This window comes from Centrocercus urophasianus, unplaced genomic scaffold (genome assembly GCF_019232065.1).
Source record: "Centrocercus urophasianus isolate 14NV4802_14NV808 unplaced genomic scaffold, USGS_Curo_1.0 seq_29, whole genome shotgun sequence".
NCBI lineage: Eukaryota > Metazoa > Chordata > Aves > Galliformes > Phasianidae > Centrocercus > Centrocercus urophasianus.
Genome location: NW_024884855.1, coordinates 12155455 through 12174902, shown reverse-complemented (window position 1 = coordinate 12174902; position 19448 = coordinate 12155455). Strand labels below are relative to the sequence as shown.

Genomic DNA, 19448 nt, shown 5'->3' with positions numbered 1-19448 from the left:
CCCTTCCACTATGCTGCAGTTGGCTGAAGCTGTACTGCCAAGATAGAGGTTTTTCCATCACACTGCATGAGCTGGTAGGAATTTGCAGGGCTCTGCACTGCTGTGAACATTTAAAAGCACAATCTCTCCTCAGAGATCAGGGTCTCTGCTCTCCTGTATGTGTTACAGCACTTTTTCAGGTGTGGCGTTAATGCTTGTATCAATGGTTCCTTGGTTTCCTTCTCCCTTTTCTCTATTTTGGTTTCATAAATCCGTCAGGAATTTGTAAGGAAGATGGGGACGTGATGCCCCTTCCCTCTGACTGTGAGACATGAAATCAAACAGAAAGCATTGAAGGAGAAAACATCATACTGAATGGTGTGTTTGAAAGGAAGTGCTTCCTCTTGCTTTATCTTCACGGTGTAAGTTCTGCATTATTTAATTGCAAATTAAAGCATGAGAGAAGCAACGTTAAGCAAAAGAGTGTGAAGGATTTGTTATAGGAACAAGCAGAGCTCTGCTTTCCCTGTCCCCAGTGCGGTTTGGAACGTGCCGTGTGGTCTCAATAGCACTGAGCTATGTGTGCTTCTGGCCAGTGGGTGACAAATGGCACATAGTGCCTGGGAATGTGCTGGGGTAGGGTAAGCAACCATGCTGACTGTACACAGTGCAGATGTAGGAGTTATTGTGGCAATAACCTGTTGAGTCACTGCTTTTTATTGTACAATAATTTGTGTTCAGATGTGATGGCTAAATAATGGGCAATACTGAAACACTGCAGAAAAAGAAATGAATGCAGAGCGCTGCTCCACACGGCAGAATGTCCCTGCTGTATTAATAAAGTCTATAGCTATTTCCCTCAAGCTCTAGTTAACGAGGTTCTAAAGAAGATGGGTGAACTCCGTAGGGGCTGGTGCCTGAGCGCAGTTCAGAAGAGTAGCCTGAAGTTCAGACACTTCTCCAAAGCTCCTCTCGTGCGTTTGAACGCCATGAGTCTCCAAGACTGGGCTGAAAGCCTGCGAGGGCGCACTGCTCAGCAGTTGTTCGACTTCACAGGTTCCCACCGGAGAATGGAACTGCAAAGGCACACGAAACTCACAGCTTCACATGCTGAGTGCCGGGAGTTAGCAGTGTGCTGGGGATATGGAGGGAGTTAGGCAGTCAGGAGCATCTTTGTGACTGCTTTCAAACAATGGAGAAGCTTATTCTGCTCAATGTGTGGGATGGTGGAAACTTCTAGCTAACAGCAGCTCTTTGCAACCTGCGTCTGTTTACTTTATGGCCACCTTGCCCGTCAAGGGCCTGTCTATGGTAACACAGGTCATTGTGGAACAGCCTGCTGCCACCTTCTTAACGTGGGCAAAACACATGCTGTATCTGAGGTGCTGTGATCCCTCTTTGAGATGAAATAGCACAGGCAGGTCCTTGTATCCACTGAGCTCGGGCTCTCTGCTGTCACACAGCTATGAGAGGCAGGTCGCTCTGCCAGGGCAGCACCTGTGGCTACACTGCCCAGGTGTGCCACACCTGTCCCTATGGCCATAAGGGCACCCTTAGGAGATTTGGAAGCTTTCCGTAACAGAGAAGATTCTAGTGTGAACTTTCTTTTCTTAACAGAAATAGCAATTTTTTAAGCGTGTGCCATATAGAGTCTAATTACTCTGCATTTCTTGGTGCACTGTCCAGCAGTCCCTGTCTGGGACTATCTCTCAGAATATATATATATATTCTATATATATTTCTATATATATATATATATATATATTCTGAGAGATATATTACTATATATAATCTGTCTTTTTCAAGTTGGACATTCAGTATGTTTGCAGAAATCTGGTATAAGCAAGATTCTTTCTCTCAAAAGCTAACACACTGCTGCTGTTCCTGGCTGGACCACTGCGTGCCCATCCTCTTCTAGGCTGCCAGTGAATGTGGAACTAAATGCTGTGTTATGGTATTAGAGAGAGGAGAACAACATGGGTTTGTTAAGAGTGCTTTAGCCCTCAGAGTGATTTGCAGGTTTATAGGCAAACAGAATTGGTGTAAGCTGCTGAAATGCAGACTGTTCCTTTCTGTTCCTCCGTGGTGTCTCTGACCCCACAGAGCTCCCAGGCTTTCTGCTCTGAGGGCTGAGGAGCAGAGCTGTGCAGGGTTCAGGGTCCTCTGTGCACTCCTGAACATATTTGAATTGCAGTGTTATTTCCCCTTAGAGCCAGTGTGGTTCCCTTTGTGCTGCAATAAAACTGCTGAACAATCCTTCCTCTGCTTCAGAAGAAAGGAAGAAGTTTTAAAGCATGTGCAGCCATATATATCTCTGGAATTTCTAGGCTGGAAGGAGGTATCGCATTTAAATTGCATGTTAAATTGTGGCAGTGGCTCTGTAGGCACTCCCACACCCAGGCAGTGCAATGCTGTGCTCAGAGCATCACGGCCTGCAAGACCCAGCACTGGGCTGCAGGCACAGCCGTCGCACTTAAATGTTATTAAAGTTACGGTGCTGCATGTCGTTGGGTAAAGAAAATACTTATTTGCTCTCTAGGTCTGAGTGCTTACTATTAGCTGTGTCAAATCTGAATTAGAAGTATTTTAAATCACGGCATTTGCCAGCAAATAAAAGGCGTATTAAATTATTTGAGAACAATTTTATGGCTCTGTGTGAGTAATTGGACAGATGGTACTGAGACTCTTTGTTACAATGCAAAAGGAATATGAAAAATGGTTCTGTTAAAACATGAAAGTTGGTTCTCAAATTCTGTAATGATTTTACAGAAGTGTGGAGCACATGCAGGACAGAGACAGGAATGTGAGCCCTTAGTGTCACAGCCTGCCTTAAAAGCTGATGCAGGTAGCACTCCTGTCCTATGAGCACGTGGGTGAAACATTGGCGTCCCATGGGACCCTGCCCCTCTGGAAGACAGGAGCATGTGAAGCTCAGGCTATGCTTGCAGTGTGTGAACATGGGTGGCAGATCCAGCTGCTTGGTGCTCACTTGGAGGTACAAATTAGGTGGAAATTTTCCAGATTTGCATTTAAAAAGTGAGATATTCAAGAGCCTTCTAACTAAATGAGCCCCATCTGTTTTTAAAAATTATGTAGCACAAAGAATGTATCCCAGTATACATCAAAATTTGGGCTGTATAAAAAGCAGCAACTTCTACGGTAACAGAAAGACTTAAAATTTTGGAAATCTCAAAGCAGTCATTGCCTAATCTGCTGGCTTTAGTGCTAATCATGAACTATGTTACAGCCTGGTTTTCTGCTGGAAGTGCTTTCTCCCTGGTTAGGACTGACCATATCTGTAGGTCCTGCTTGCTGAGGAGGGGGCTCTGGCACAGGCCCCCACAGCTCCGGTGTCTGTGCTGCTGAGCAGGGATGCCTTCTGGTGTCTGGATGTCCTATGGCCTTTGCATTAAGTAGTAGCTCTTCTTGGGACACAGGGAGGAGATGGTCCATGGGATCAGCACAGGGTGACCAGGGGTAAATGTGCCTGAGCTACATGATTGCCTGCAGTGAAAGTGATGAGAGTGACAGCACTGGATGTGTGACTGGGCTCCTGCATCCTGGCCATCTCCTGAGGCAGGTAACAAGTGCAGTGCTCCAGGGTCTGTCCTGGGCCTGTCCTGTTAATGTCCTCTGTCGGTGACCTGGAGGATCAGGCCTGCTTTCACTGAGTATGCAGGTGGCACCGAGCTGGGGTTACAGCTGTCAGTGCGTTAAGGACAGGTGTACGCTGAGCAGCCACCTCAGGAGGCCAGTACTGTCTTCCAGGTCCTCTGCTGGCTCAGGCACTGCAACCTGCTCCTGCAGTAATCGGTAGAGTTGCAGCTGCATGTCTGGGGTCAGCGGGAGCCTTCTGTGTGCTCCTGGTACCCAGGAGATGCTGCACAGCCTGAAGTACTGATACTGGCTCCTCGGCTGATTATTTGTGGCAGGCACTTGTTTGCTCGTCATGCAGTGATGCAGGACGCTCTTGGGTGGAGAACAGCCCCTTAAATCTCAGAGCTGCCAGTGGCTGCAGACATCTGCTGGTGTGGAGCATGTAATCTCTGCTCTCAGACCTTGACCTTGCTGTCTAATCTCTGCTATTTGGGACTACGGGCTTTTGTACAACTAAAACCAGGCCACCAGTCTATGGGAAAAATGGTAACATCTGCTGTGAAGGTCAGAAGATATTTCCATTTGACTAACAGAATGCAGCAGCACAAAGCCTCACAAATAGGCATCCTGCCTGTCCCAACTGGCACAGAGGAAGCAGCTATTGTCTCTCAATTGTAAGTGCCATCTGATCCTGGGGAAGACTTCAGGTGATGATATTTCCCTGCTGAGAGTCCTGCCTTTTCTTTCTGTACTTCATTACTAATACTTGAGGGTCCCCTTGTTCATTAAGAAGTGCATGCACCACTCACCTAATTTCTCACGGACTGTATTATGAAAAAGGATGTCATCCCTACAGAGCTAAGCAGAGTACTCTGCAGTTAATTACGTGGTGTCTCCCCGTCTGTAAGGTTTACACCACTACTTATTGCCCTAAAAAAGGAAAGGAAAGAACAGAAGAGAGAATAAAAGCAGGATAAAATCACGGCTATCTGAGAAGCTGAGCTGTGTGTGGAGCCTGGCTGGGGCTGGTGGATCCTTTGGCAGGCAGCTCCCGTCTGTGCTGGGGTGTGCGTGGCCAAGGGATGTCTCACTCCTGTGGGGGTGGACTTGTGATATGAAACACTTGTGTTCCCGAGTATGAATAACTTCATACACAAGTGAAATCTGGCGCTTGTTTGATGGCACAGCAGTGCTATGCTGCTGCAGTTGGAGTACCCCTCATGGAGCTCCCCTCAGCCACCTGGATTTGAAATGGCAGCATTGTAGGAGAAAGGGCCGAGAAGCAGTTTTTGTGCTGGGCTCTGGGTTCTCTAGGCCTGGTGCTCACTGCCGTGCATTCCACTTGCTGCTCTAGCAGCAGCCCCCTCCTGTGCTTGCAGCTGGCTGGTGCTGCGGGGCTCTGAGGGACCAGGGGCAGCCCTGTCCGTGTTGTGTCTTTTAAACTGGGTGTTCTGCTTCGTGGTGAGAGAAATGCGCTGAACCTGGAATTAATTAGTAATTAGATTGTAATTTATCAGGACTGAACGAAACTGAGAGTATTACTATTTAGTGAAGCTGAGGCATTTGGATTTTTAGATCATTTTTTCTCTTTGGCTTAATTCAAAGTATTGCAATGAACAATTTGCATATAATGAAAGAGGAATAGATGAAGGACAGGAAACTGAGTGAACTGAAAAGCTGTGCAATTCCATTTTGCAGTGAAGTACACGCTGTTGGTCCAGTAAGAGAGATTTTGTTGCTGTCTGCTCTCGTTTTGTACTTTAGCTGTAGTTGAAAAGACTCTTTGAATACCAGAGTTGTAATTAGTGTTAGCAGGAGGGATGGAATAGTGGAGCCGTGGGGCTGAAGTGGCCTTGTGCTGCTCCGCTGCTCTCAGAGCTACCTGTTGGCTGCAGGTTCCTCACGCAGGCTGGTGGCCGACAAGCATCGCCTCTGTGAGCTGCTCAGGGCGGCACCCAAAGCTGCGGGGTTCGTATTGACAGTGGCTGCGCATTCAGCTCACACGCCACCGCGAGGAGCTCCCGACAATCCTGGCTGGCAGAGCGCGGTGGCATTGCTGTATGTCGGGAGCCCCCTGCTGCACAGCGCACCCACACTGCGGCCTCTGCCAGAGCAGGGCTCCCTTCCGGCACGTTTTAGACCTGGATTTTGTGCGGATAGCTGCACCTGCCTCAGCAGCACTTCAGGGCAAGCTCCGTGCTGCTGCACAGCTCCCTTTTGCCTGCTGTGCATGGTGACTGCAACACTTCCGAGCAAATGCATTAGAAACTGTTCTGGCTGGGGTATTCTCGAGATCAGAGAAGCCTTCTAGTAGTGTTCTGGTGTGACTTGCTCATGGAGTTGTCTGTTGTTGTGCAACTGTGGTATTTTGTTCAAAACCCTATACATCGTTTGCTCTGCTTCTGTGCACTGCTGTGGGAGGTGTGCGCGCCAGCAATGAGCACACTCAGCTCAGAAAGAAGTTTCTGGAGCTTCTGTGTTCCCACCCTGGTGTCTTCAATGTAAAAACCCACATCTGCAGTGCTCAGCGAGCTGTCAGAGCCCGGCTTTGCAGGACTGGAACACTTCTTTGACAGCTGCAACATAGCACTTCAGTTTCCACGGAAACTGGGCACTGGCTCTCTGAAATCAAGGTGAAGTGTTGGCTGATCATTGAATAATAATGCTGAACGTTTAAATATGAATTTCTTCACCTTACTCTTTCAAAGGCAATAATTGCCATTCCTACAGCATCCAGCAGATACTAAAGAAGTCTCATGAATTCCAAGTGTCACAGCTTGGGCTGCATAATCCCCTTCCAGAGAGAGGGATGGATTTCAGCTCTGGGACACAGCCTTATGTGCTGCTGCTGAGTTGAAGGGCTGCTATGTGCCCCTGTCTGCTGCACCACTGTTCCTACGTTCTTTTGTTGTCACCATACATATTCATACCATACCTTTCCAGAACATTCTTGTCATCAGATGCATTTCCTGGAAACTAACTCTCAATTGCATGAACTTTTTATCTGCTCCCACCCTCACACATCACTGCGGTGTAATTGCTCTGGCTTTGTGCTCACCGGACTCTTGTTTTGTGTCAGTGAGTTTCATGGTTTTGCTGAACATTCCTTTTTCCAGGTCACTGATTTCTGAGGTTAACAAAACGAACCCTCCGCCGCTCCCTGCTACGTTCCACTGATCTCCTCGCTGTATCCGGAGCTGCTCAGTTACCTCTTGTCTTCAATTTCAGAGGCTTTTATTGAACCCACAGATCAGTGTTCCGTGCAGGAAACAGTTTCATATTAGATTCAGGAACATGTTCCTGAGAATGTTTCTTACGCTTATACCTCAATTTGTTCAGGTTGTTTAAATTTTCGTGCTTAATTTGCTTCTTGACATGTCCTTTCAAGTGTACTTTCTCCACTTTTTTATTTTTTTATTTTTTTGCAAGAGTTCTCCATCTTTCTGTCTTCCATTCTTTTCCTCCTGCTCTTGAATAACGTCTCCTACTGTGTGACAGCCTTGACTTGGCGTGTTTCGGCCCTCCATCTTTCCCACCCTCCTGAATCCCTTCACTCCTTTGCCACCTTTTGGTCATTCTAGGAACAGAAGAAGAGCCAACGTTCTTCTGAAGGGCATCTGCTCTGTTTTGCTCAGTAGCGACCTGGGGATTTCCCTACGCCCATCTTTTATCTGTCACATCACTAAGTCCACACCCCTCAATTTTTTGTCTGTGGGTGATATCCACCTTAGCCAGGCTTGGTGCCAGGGGTGATAGCTCAGATGTGTTGGGGAGAGCACAGAGACCCCAATCAAGGAAATGACGTGTGTGACCTAACACCACGTGAGGCCTTCGGAATAAAATAGGTATTAATGGAAATTAGGGCAGAACACGTATCTTGATGTTTGGGTATCCTCATCCTCCATCCAAAGTTACCTCTATTTCAGGTATCTACAACTGACAGTCATTGCTCTCTTGTAGCTACTGACTTTTCTAGGAGTGTAGCATGGAAGAGAAAAACTTTACACACTCATTAGCATGTCAAGGTGTTGTTTTCAGGTGTATTATCCCAGGAATGGTCACACTTCTGCCACAGACTTCTTAAACAAGGCCAGACTGAACTTCTGGTTGCAGAGAGACACTGTGCAGTCTGTGTAGGGCTGCTGTCACTCTGAGTTGTGTTTTCACATTGGTTTGCATTTCCAGTGCCCAAGGACTGTGTAGGCAGCTATAGAACTCTCTGACATCCCAGAACAGTTGTGAACCTTTGGCAGGGGCTCGGGTTGCTGGTATCTCAGGAGTAGGCAATAAAAGCAAGGCTCCTGAGAACAATAGCTTCTTTGCTGGTCTAAGGAGAGGCACATTTTAAACAGTGACTGAATATGACTAAAAATAAGAACTTGACACTGGGGCACGAGAAGGAAGACAAAGGACACCGCTCCTAACCAGCAGGCTCACTTACTTACAAACATAGCTTCTCTTCATAAAACCAAAACCAAAGCTGAAATCTGTTCGGCCCTGGAGGACTTCTAGACAAAAACTTAGATTTAGTGGATCAGTTGTTACTTTAGATGATCCTAATCCACTTTGCATGTATCACTTAGTGAAGCCCCTTAGAGGTTATGTAATTCCATTCGCAGAGGAACTGAGATGCTGAGCTTCCCAAAGGAAATGTGGAAGTTGGATGTGTGAAATAAAAACTGTGAAACCTAATGGTAAATCCCTTCAGTCAAATGAATGCCTCTCATTCAGTGCACTGGATAAATTGTGACAGGTGAAAAACCCCAAGCCCAAGCCCAAGTCAGAGGTGGCAAAAATGTCAGCACTGTGTTTAAGAAAAGAAATGGGCCCCAAAACAGTTCAGTGTAAAAAAAAAAATAAATCTCCAGGGTACTCTGAGATACTTCATAGCATGAAGAAAAACCTGGCTGAGCAGGAAGCTGATCATAGAAGACAGTCTGCAATGAACAAGGAGTTTATACAGCTTGAACACTGACTGTGAATTGAGCGTGTTTTGCTGAGCACTTTGAGCTGCAAGTTACTGCTTTTTTTTGACACGGGAGCTTTGGTGACCAGCTGGGTGGTAACATAAGAAAGAAAAGAAGAAGGAATGTTATGAAAAAATGCTACTTATACAGACTGGCGTGGTCTCAGACTGCTGGAGGTGCAGAGTCTTTCACAGTGGCTGCTGCCATCCCACCGGGCTCCTGTGAGTAGCACTACCTTTCCAGGAGCAGGTCACCAGCTACCGCAGTCCCACACCACCTCATTAACTTAACAAAGGGGCCTTTTAAGATGGAGGAAAAAAGACAACATAATTACGTAGTCTGCTTCACTGAAGGACATAGGCTGAAGCCTCACCCAAGCAGGACAAGTTAGTTTCCTTTTAGAATCACCTTTTGGATGACTTGCATTTCCAGTAGTGTTTTTACAGCACAAGAAAGAGAATTATGTTTGTTTTAAGCATTTTCTTTTTTGTAACATACAGCAGAAGGAACAGAGAAATTACAAGAGGTAGTGAGTTGAGCAAATAAAATAATCTTTCATAAGAATAAAATGCTGCTTTCACAGCTGTAAATGTATACATCCGTATAATTTTAAAATACGAAATTACTTCTGTTGTGTTTCAGGCTCCTTCTTTTTTGGATTATATAATGAAACACTCAAGTGCTGGACTTGGTGAAGTGGTTTACCTCATAGCATTGGCAAAAAGAAACCATTCATGCAGCACTGGGCTTGTAACTCATCACACGTGAGAAAGTTAAACTTGGAGTCAGTGTAACCAAAGTGCAGTTGTGTTCTTCACACCGTGTACATTTTGACCGGCTTGTAGAAAGAAAGTAGAAATTCATGACTCTCCCTGTCAGCTTCTTGAGATGACTGAAGAAAACATGATCTGCAACATACTTGGCCACAGCCTGACTCTGAATGAGAAGACAGGCTTTTATCGGACAGCGGAGAAAAGTCAAAGTCAGCTACCTGGAAAAGGAACATTAATGAGAATGTTTTTAATTCCAGTCATACCAGTTCAAGGGAAACCAGGCATAATACTCTGGGTTGGAAATGGCACCTGGTCCTCAATCAGTTTCTATCAGAAATCTATTCAAAGCTGGTGACAGATTCATACCAGCTGGACACAAGGATTGCAGCAGCCCTCCTAGAGGTCCATTTATGCGTATTGTGGCGTGATGTTACCTGTAGGGGTACTTTCCAAAGGGCCAAGAAGCTATCTTTGATTTGGGAGCTCATGCCTTATAAATATGAACATGTAAAAAGCTACACAAGGGAGATGTAAGGGCACCAGCAGAGATGAGGGTGACAATTTAGTGTCACTTCAGTTAACGTAACCATCCTTTTTTACTGTTCCCTATCCCTTCTCATCATCCCTCTGCTTTCTTCCATGTAACCACTCCAGATACATCCTCTGGAAGGTGTACTTCAATTCAAGCACATGCTTAGGAACTTTAACTAACTAGACATGATAGCCCTGGGAACTTGAATTGCAGTTTTGTTTCTCCAGAAGCCTGCTGGATGTTTTTCTCCATGCCTGTTGCTTAAACTCTGCCAGCTCAGACAGATACCAGAGAAATGCTCCCTCCCACTCTGTTTGCCTGAGGATGAAAGAAGAGACATAGCTGAAAGCTATCTAATTACTATCCCAGCTCAAAGTAATACCTCCACAAGGTCTTTCTGTTGTGTGTTACTTCGAAAGGTCGTGTACAGCACCAGTCCTACCATCACTGAAACCAGGGTGAGGCACAGCAGGACAAAGAAGGCTGGCTGGATTCCTGGGAAAGAGCACAAGGGGACATTCCTGGAGTGATATAATACACTGAGAAGAGGCAACGGAAGAAAAAGTTGTCTTAGGAAAACTCTTCACATTTTTACAACAAAGGATGTGCGCGCATCAGGGAACAGATTTTTCAGCCTAGATTACTTCAGATCTTTCTACAATCAGAAAAGTAGGAATAGGGGATTGCAAGGGTCAGCTTAAGCAGGCTAAAAAAGCTGTTTAAGTTTTAGCCCTAACTCCCAAGAGTGTCTGTACCTCTGTCATGCCCTGAATGGGTAGGGAGGAATCTTGATAAGCATCATCTTTGCAACAGCTGGTAGCCCTCAGCAAAGAGGATTCTACCTCTATGCCCTGAGCGTACACTACTGCCTCCTGCAGTGAGCAATCCTAGATGTATAGAAGTGCTGTCCCAGTGGGATGTTCTGTAACTGTTCTGTTATCACAGTCCAGCTGTCTCCTGGCCAGGTCCTCTTTCTCAGATGAATCAGAGCCCCACGAAGGGCAGGAAACAGGGTGGCCTGCAGGGATTGCTGGCTGAGGGAATAGAAACATGTAATGAAATGGAGATTAGAGAAGGCTACCCTTAAAAAAAATACTAAAAAGAATTCAGGCTGCTTAATTAAGGGAGTGCTACAGCCACTTATGTTTTTGCACTTATCCTCTCTAACTATAAGAGAGAGAGACTATTTAAACTGAAAAATATGTAATTTAAATCTTCCCAGGGAACGCTTTAGCTTCAAGACACTCTGGAGATTAAGGGTTCAGCAGGATACAAAAAGCTCAGAGCAATTACAGTAGGCACAATATATGCTTTCCCTTCTCTTCATGCTTCCTGAAACCTCATCAGCTGCAAGTTAATGCCTGAGACAGACAGAACCCTGGACAATGGGGAATGTGTGGCTGCAGCTCACCTGCTGGCCGCACTTTTATTTCATGGTAGGTCTGCAGCATCGTCACGCCGCTCTGCACCCGGACGCTGAGGCAGTACTGCCCGGCGTCGCTGAAGGTATGGCTGAGGTTGTAGCAGGAGCCGGCGATCACCACCAGATGGCACTTCTCGCCTTCTAATGGAATGCACTCGGACTTGATAAGCCAGCATAATGCCAGCGGGGGGCTGAAATGACATTTGAGAACGAACAAACCACAACAGCGCATTGAAAGCTCCAAAATTTTCAGCTAACAGCTGATTAATCACTGGGATAAAACTGTAAAACATCTTAGAAAATAATAAGGTTAATCTAACTACAAATAGAGAAGTAATTAACAGTGCAATTACTTGGTTCATAGTGTTTGTCCACTGAAAAAAAGCCTTTGTGATGCTTTTATAACAGCAGTCCTTTAGCTGAAAGCTAAATACCTGGGTGGGTCGTAGGTAGGCCATTGTGCATAGAAAACCCATGTTCTGCTCTAACAGAGATAAAAGCAATCTTTCTTTTCCCCCTCTTCTAGGGGAACATAGGTTGGTTTTCTTTGTTCTTTTCACAGTGGAGATCACTGTGCTACTGAAGAACACCTGAGACTTCTGATTTAACAAAAAAAAAAGAGAAAATAAAAGAATGTGAATTGACCTCTGCACAATGGACTAACAGTTAGGATAGTTAAATAACTTGCAAGGATCTTGGTATTACAAAAACAAAAAGATTTCAATTGTTGTCAGGCTCTCTAGCTACAATCCACATTATGTCTGCCTGCATTCTCACTGCATCCAGCTGATGCCATTTATTTACACTGTCAGGTCCTTGCTCCAACTGATTCTGCTTGGACTCCCCCTACACACTATGGACTTTGATTCTGATGACAGAGCTTTTCTTTACACTATCTTACTAGTATTTTGTTCCTTATCTGCTCAGGGTAGTCTCTGGTAAGAAAGCAGCATGTTTATGTGTTTGATGACACATCTCTCAAACCTTTGTTGATGGTTTTGTCATAAACTGCTGTCACAGCAGTCCCAGCCCTGCTGCTAGAGGATAGGTCTGGCAAGAACTGATGGCCATCTTAGAGTCAAGCCTGGTAGCCTGTAATATTTTTTTTAACTATTCATATTTACTTGCATATTTGCAATTTCCAGTCCCTCAAAGTGCAGCCCCCTTGCTGAGTGCAAACTGTGCTGTGTATCTGTACCACTTCTGTCTTTGGTACACGACTGCATTGGGTGCTGCTCCCTCTGTCCTGCACCCCTACCAGCAGCCCTCCTCTTTTCTGGTTTGTTTTTGGAAATCCACCGTTAGGCAAATCTGCTCCCTGTAGCAGAGCACAGGTGAGTTACTCTTCTGGAGAATAAATTTCTTTGTGATCATGGAGATTTTTATGGTGAAGGCACCTTCCTGAGTGCTTCAAACGTTACTTAAAGTGCTTCTGCTATATGAGAAACCCTCGCACGTTCTAAATACTGCAGCTTTAGAGAGCTTGTGCTCAGAGCAAGGTGCTCCTGAGTCTCCTACATTCCTACAATGGTAGGTGATTAGTTACCCGACTTAGACTTTTCCCAGCTCATTACATTGCAATGTGACATTTCCATTTTCCTCTCCTTCCTTGCCTCATTTCTCTTCAACAACTTCATCTTTCTCCGGACTTTTCCTTCCAAAGATGACTTTAAAAACAAAACACCCTGCTCTCACTGTGCGGTGCCCCTTTCTCTTATTCATCTTCTGTCAGCCTTTACTTTGTCAAACTGATTTCTGAAACTCACCACTCCCGTGTGCCAGTCAAGGGCTGCTGCCATTCAACAGGACTCTGACTGCAGTTTGATTTAATTATGAGGAAATTAATTGGTCAGGGATAAAAATTCAAAAGAGAGTTTAAAAATGTCATTGTTTCCACTATCTTCCTCTGGCAAGTTCTCTTTCAACATTCTGTTTACAAAGGGATAAAGATAACCTTTGCTTTCTATATGAGGATTTGATGAGGAGATGAACATTTTAACATCCTTCTTTTCTGCACAGATGTGGGCTCTGTCAGACTCTCAGAGTTCATGGTATTTTAAGTCAAGAAAAAACAAGTATTCAACTGTGTTCTCTTCAAAGAAGACTTTAACAAACAGTTCTGTGGGGTGCAAGTGACTTTTAAGGAAACAGAGGAGGAAAAAAAGCTTAGATAAAGTGTTTTGTGCAAAGCAGTAGTGTTTGCTACTTACGTGCCATTGATGTGAAGAGATAAACTCAAGTTCTCCATGACGTGAGTCTCTCTGGAGCCCACTACGTGAATGCTTTTAACAGCATCTGAGAGGAAGAAAGCAAGCACATCACATGGAACACCACCTGAAATTCATTGGTTTTCCAGTAAATGTTTCATCTCTTAGACCATGCAGATGATAGCTGCATCACTCACACAAACAACAGCTTCCTCACACCCCAAAGAAAGAAACCTACTGGTAGAGTTGTTAAAAGTTTTCAGAAGGCTTTGTGATTTCTTTTTAGAATGTAATCAGGTACATAATAATGCATGGGATTATTGAAGTGTGTTTGTTTACAACTGACCAAATCAACTTTCACAACACTTGTTCTAACAGCAGTATTTTTTAGGGATATTCATCATAAATTAAACAAACGGATCCTCCATAAGTATGATAAACAAATTATTTGAAGTTTTGAGTCTGTTTGAGGCTGTTACAAAAGACAGTTTAGACTTTTTGTGAACCAGAATGGTGCAAAGTCCATTTTAGAATGCAAACTCTTCATTGAAAAATACTGACCAGTTCATCCACTTGAATCAGCACCTATGTTGTGTTACCACCTTAAAAACCTACCATCTAGATTGCATCACTACACACATATAACATTTTATTTTGAGCGTGCAAAATGTTTTATAATTACCTAGCAGCTCCAAAGCAGTGGTAAAATCACCAGTTTTCTGCACAGTTTCTGTTTCATGTATGATGCTTCCAATTTGCTCCCATTCTGCTACGACTTTGAGATGCACTGTGCGATTCCCCGTGGTGGAGTAGTTGCAGTAGACAAAGGGCTCCTTGGTAATCTGATAAACTCTGTGTGCAATATGAAAATCGAAACTGAATTTTATCAAGTACTTGCTTATTTCTGATTTAACATTGAAAAAGGAGTATTTTTTTTAAAGCCAGTGGTAGTCAACTATGATTCTAATTCTCCTTCATGTTCTCATCAGTAAGGATTAATGTCTGTTGCAGTTAGCAGGTGTAAAACCAGTAAAACTATAGTCAGTATCAGACTCACAGTGTATTTATAGAATCAAGGATAGTGCTATAGGACTTTAGAAAATGGAATAGGAATAAATAATAAAAGATGAAAACTACCATTAAAACAGGTGGACTGCAGCTAATTGAAGTATTGAAAAGGAAAAATAAAAGATTTTTTTTTAAAAAAAAGGAAGATAGAAAGAAAGATGCAGCATTCAAAAACTGGATCTTATTTTTCTATTTGTGTACTCTTGTTTGTGCTGGACATAAATTTGTACTCAAGAGAAGGCAAATAGCTGGACATCTTTCATCCTCCCTGCTGCACGGTCATACCAATGGGCAAAGGCGTGTGTGCCATCCCGTGTATGAACAGGATTTCTCTCTAGATGAACAGCTGAATGAGAGGCACCTTAAGTAATCATTAAAGAGAACACAGTAACCACACCTACCCATCTCCAAAGTCCCAGTTGTAGACAAATGAAGCTGACTTGAAGTAATCACTTGGATCATGAAGACAGAAAGAAATCCGTGTCACAGCACCCATAGAAGAGCTGGAACCATGCTTGATAAATCTGCTGTCTTCTATCTGGGCAATGGTAAGATTCCCCGTGACAAATTCTGCAGAAAATTAAGGTAGACAAAGAATGACAGCATGAATCACTTTCATAGGATGCTGTGTGTACCGACACATGACTTAAAATACACAGCATAAGTCTTTCTGTGCCCCAGTCCAAACAGTTAAGTGTATTTTTGATCTATTACTCAATGTTGTTACACGCAATGAGATTACTTGACTTACGGAAGGTTATACAGTGGGACAAGATGAAGCTTCTAATAGGACTGAGAGGAAAAAATCCTGGACTGACTGAGATAGGCAGCCTGCAGCACGGCCCAGTTGGTACAGTGCTGGCCAAACCTCCTGCAACGAAGGCCTACACAAATCAAACTGCTGCTGGAGGCCATATTTCCGCCTGGCTTTCCTTTTCTGATGCTAGCGAGGGCAGCAGCAATTCTTCTTTACCTGTGATCTGAAGCATGGTGACGTTCCTAGCAACTGGCCGACATAACCAGCAGTTTCTGTGAGTCACCCAGACAGATACAGGAAAAGCCCCAGGAAATTCACCAGTCACGTTAATTACGGAGTGCAACCGCTGCTCGGATTTCTCTATCAGGATCAGAGGAGCATAAATCCAGTTAAAGTGATACAAGTTTGATACAGTGCTGTCGTTCTTCGTCCTCAGAATGGCGTGAAGAGTAGCTTGAGCTCCTGTTGTGATGGGACCATTGTTGGTGATTTCCAGACCATACTGCTCTGTGAATTTCAGAAGCAGGACAAAAAAGAGAAATGTAACTCAGTGCACCTTACCTAGTTAGCTGTGGTTATGTGACTCACAGCACTAAGTTCAAACTACCACCTTTTTGCCATTTAAAAATCTGGAACAGGAACTGTTGTGTGCATATATGCATTCCAACATGACACATCCGTTAGAAGGGGTCCTAGAAGTGTCAACAGTAGGAGGGAGTCTCTGATTAGAACATCCCAAAAACTCTGAGGAGTTTTTAGAGGTACAGTTGGGCTATAGCCATTGGCCCAGTGTCACTAATGGTCTAACAATGCTGTCATTGAGCTTCCAGCTACTGGAAGAAGGCCACGTTCAGCTCTAATTTTGGTTGTTCCAATTAATTTATAATTAAGCACAACTCACCCTGACTCAAGAAGCTGAAATTCAAGTGAAGGAGAAAGCAAAACTTTTCAATAATATCCCCTCCACATCTTTTTGATTTCTGCAGTGCTAGTGAGGAGCAGAGTGAAGAAGCCAAAGGTGAAGATTCAGAACAATCCTTTGCAGCTACAGAAAACAGAAGTTATCAGGCTGGCCTCAAGAAATCTCTCACTGGGCAAACCATTATCCTGAAAAAAATATGGACTTCCTAAGTCAGGTAAGATTTCATCCAATTGCTTCCCCTGTCAGCTATACTGAACAGCTCAACCTCCTCCTAACTGAAAGTAAAACATCAGTACAGCTGTTTCTTCTTTATAATCTATAAGGAGACTCCACAGCCTCTCTGGGCAGCCTGTTCCAGTGCTCTGTCACCCTCAAAGCAAAGAAATTTTTCCTCGTGTTTGTGTGGAACTTCCTATGCCCAGTTAGTACCCATTGCCCCTTGTTCTGCCACTGGACAGGATTGAAAAGAGCCTGGAAATGAATGTAAATGAAATTTACTGAGCAGATGGTGAGGCTGTGGCACAGGCTGCCCATCCTTGGAGGTTCCTGAGGCTGTGGAGGGGCCCTGGGCAGCCTGAGCTGCTGGGGAGCAGCCAGCCCGTGGCCAGGGGTTGGGACTGGATGGGCTGTAAGACACATTCCAACCTAAGCTATTTTATGGTGAAATGATCTGCTAAATCAAAACAAAACACGACAGCCACTGCAAGCTCTGAAGTGGGACAGAGCTGTGAAGGGGACCTGGTGTTTTGCCACCCTGAGCAGTTCTCCTCCCAGCTGTTCTCTCATGGGAGAGCATGGGGGCAATGCTAGGCAGAGCGCTGTGCAGCTGTGGGGCTCCCTCAGTCTTCCAGCAGCTAACAGATTGCTCATGGGGACAGGAGGGAGCAGTGGGCCAGCTAACCCCTGCACTGCCTTTCCTGCAGCCCTCTGGCTGGGCTGGGAGAGGAGCACAAAGCATCCGTGTAGTGCCCTCACGTTATTCCAGGGATTGCAGGTTCTGAGCAAATCTGGATGCAAAAGAGTGGTGAAAAACAATTTTCACAGTACTGACCAAACTAGAACTCGTCAGTTGCCCTCATACAGGGCAAGGAACAGCTCTGAGTTTGTTCAGCTCCTGGGGTTCCCAGAGGAGAATGTGATTTAATGAAACCGAGTGCTGCGAGGTTCCAGCTCTCTAGAAGGTTCAGGACGTCCTCCGCTTCTTCTCAGCGAAACTTGCGGAAAAAAACAGCCGCCTCGCGGTTATCTCCTTGAGGCTATCGCCGGGCTCTGCCCAGCCAGGGTCGACCCGCCGCGCCGATCAGTGCCTCCCCCACGGGCACGGAGCTCAGCAGCGCTCCGCGGTCCCTTCCACCTTTCCAACCCGAGACCAAAGCGGGAGCCGTATGCTGCCCGAGCGCCGCGGGAAGCAGAAGCGCTTCCCGGCTTCGGGCAACCATCAGCCCCCGGCCGGCCCAGCTCCCCGAGGTGACGCAGCCCGTGCCCGCCCCGCCGTCCCCGCAGCCCCACGCCCGAGCGCCTCTCCATCTCCCGGGGCCGCAGGCCCTTCTCTCCGTTACCCGGCGCCGCAGCGGCACGGCAGAGCAGCAGCAGCAGCACGGCGGGCAGCAGCACGCAGCTCAGCCGCAGCATGACGGGCGCTCAGCGCAGGGCGCTGCCCTCGAGGCCGCCCGCGGTACTGCGGCGCTCCGTCCGTCCGCCCCCGGGGCCGCTCCCCCTCGGCGGCGCCCAACCACCCCCAGGGGGAAGGGCCCGCGGGGCCGCGCCGTCAAAACTCTAAACGCGGACGGCCCGGGGCCGCCCCGATCCAGCGGTTGGCAGCCCTGCCCACCGCGGCTCCGTGACCCGCGGGTCACGGTGTGACCGAAGCCCCTCCGAGTTCCTTGCGGCGCTGCCCAGCTCCGCGGGCGGGGGTGCGCCGTGCTGTGAGGGGGCGGTGCGCGGGCAGCCCCGAGCGCCCAAAAGATCCCGCGGGGCGGTCCGGCCGTGCTCCGTGCCCTCGGCTGCGCGTCCCGCCGCCCGCGGCCGCAGCGCTTGGGGCGGACGCTCCTCTCCCGGCAGAGACCCGGCGGGGCCGCGCAGCCCGGGGCAGCGCCGCTCCCCGCGCGCCGTGGTGGCGCTGCGATCGATGGCTGCGCTGCGCTCCGCCCGGGGGTGCGCGCGAGGCGGGCGGCGGGAGGAGGCGGCCGGAACTGAGCTCGGGAGCTTCCGTTGCGCCCATGCGCCGCCGCCGGGCTCCGGCAGCAACAAAGGAGGAGTCGGGGGGCCGCGGGGTGAGCAGCGCGGGGGTGGCGGGCCGGGGCGGGGCGGCGGGGCACGGAACAGAGGAGCAGGAAGGGTCGCCGTCCGGCAGATCCGCGCTCGGAGGCCTTGGGCCGCAGGGAGCGCCGGCACGGCCGTTCGTTCCGTGTCCGTGTCGGCGGGGATGGGGGCGGCGTGATGGCGGCGGCGGGGAGCGCCGGGCGGTGCAGGTAAGCGGCCGCGAGCGGCGGCGAGGCCGGAGCCGGAGGCTGAGGATGTCCGAACGCGGGTTGCTGTGAAGGCGGGAAGGGCCGCGAGCGGCAGCTCGGCTGCTGGCAGCTCCGGCTGCGGGTCGCTGGTGGGATGCGGGTCGGAGGGCAGAGCGGCGGACGCAGAAGGAAGGCGCTGATGCTGACATGGATCTTGGGAGCCCAGAATGGTTCCGTTGGAAGGGAGCTCTGAGGTCGCTCCGCTCCGTCTCTTTGCTGTGGGCAGGGCTGCCAGCTCCCAAACCGGGCGGCAGCTCCGGCTGCCCATCCGTGCCCTTGGCACCTCCAGGGATGGTGCAGCACAGCTCTGCGCAGCGCTGCCGGCACGTCACCGATCTCTTGGAGAAAAATTTCCCCGACGTCTAACTTAAATCGCCCTTCTTTCAGTTTAAAACCATTCCCCCTTACCCTGTCACTGTCTACTTGTGTAAAAAGTCAGTTTCCTTCTGGTTTATACGCTCCGTTTAAGTATTGTAAGGCTGCTCTTGAGTCTTCCTGCAGCCTTCTCTTCTCCAGGCTGCACACCCCCGATTTCCTCAGCCTGTCCCCGTCCAACCTCTGAGCATCTCTGTGCCCGTGCCAACAGCTCCGCATCCCTCCTGAGCTGTGGCCCCAAGCCTGGGTGCACGTGAGGCCTCAGAGCAGATGCAGAGAGGGCAGATGGGAAGAGCTGGGTCGCCTTGCTGTTTGGAGGTTTGTGCCTGTGCTCCTGG

General features: G+C 47.5%; 2 protein-coding genes across 9 annotated transcripts in view; one reads left to right on the top strand and one right to left on the bottom strand.

Moving 5' to 3' along the window:
• Positions 1–9008: 9008 nt before the first annotated feature.
• Positions 9009–17857, bottom strand: TMEM130 (transmembrane protein 130). Of its 5 annotated transcripts, none has more exons than XM_042828157.1 (9): positions 17277–17684; positions 15914–16410; positions 15520–15810; positions 14948–15116; positions 14161–14330; positions 13482–13566; positions 11260–11462; positions 10231–10343; positions 9009–9534 (listed from the first exon to the last, which is right to left on the bottom strand). In XM_042828157.1, the coding sequence occupies exons 2-9, from the start codon at positions 15978–15980 to the stop codon at positions 9358–9360; spliced, it is 1275 nt and encodes a 424-aa protein (XP_042684091.1). In that variant the 5' UTR covers positions 15981–16410; positions 17277–17684; the 3' UTR covers positions 9009–9357. The 5 variants fall into 5 exon arrangements, 4 of the variants coding, with proteins under 4 accessions (XP_042684091.1, XP_042684092.1, XP_042684089.1 ...); XM_042828158.1 differs by having other exon boundaries at positions 15914–16348; XM_042828155.1 differs by lacking the exons at positions 15914–16410; positions 17277–17684 and adding an exon at positions 17785–17857.
• Positions 17858–18442: 585 nt separating this feature from the next.
• Positions 18443–19448, top strand: part of LOC122165160 (transformation/transcription domain associated protein) — a 74323-nt gene continuing 73317 nt past the window's right edge. For all 4 annotated transcript variants that reach the window (XM_042827898.1, XM_042827895.1, XM_042827896.1 and 1 more), the window contains exon 1: positions 18443–18498. The gene's annotated coding sequence lies outside the window, so the exon portion shown is untranslated. The remainder of the gene's footprint in view (positions 18499–19448) is intronic.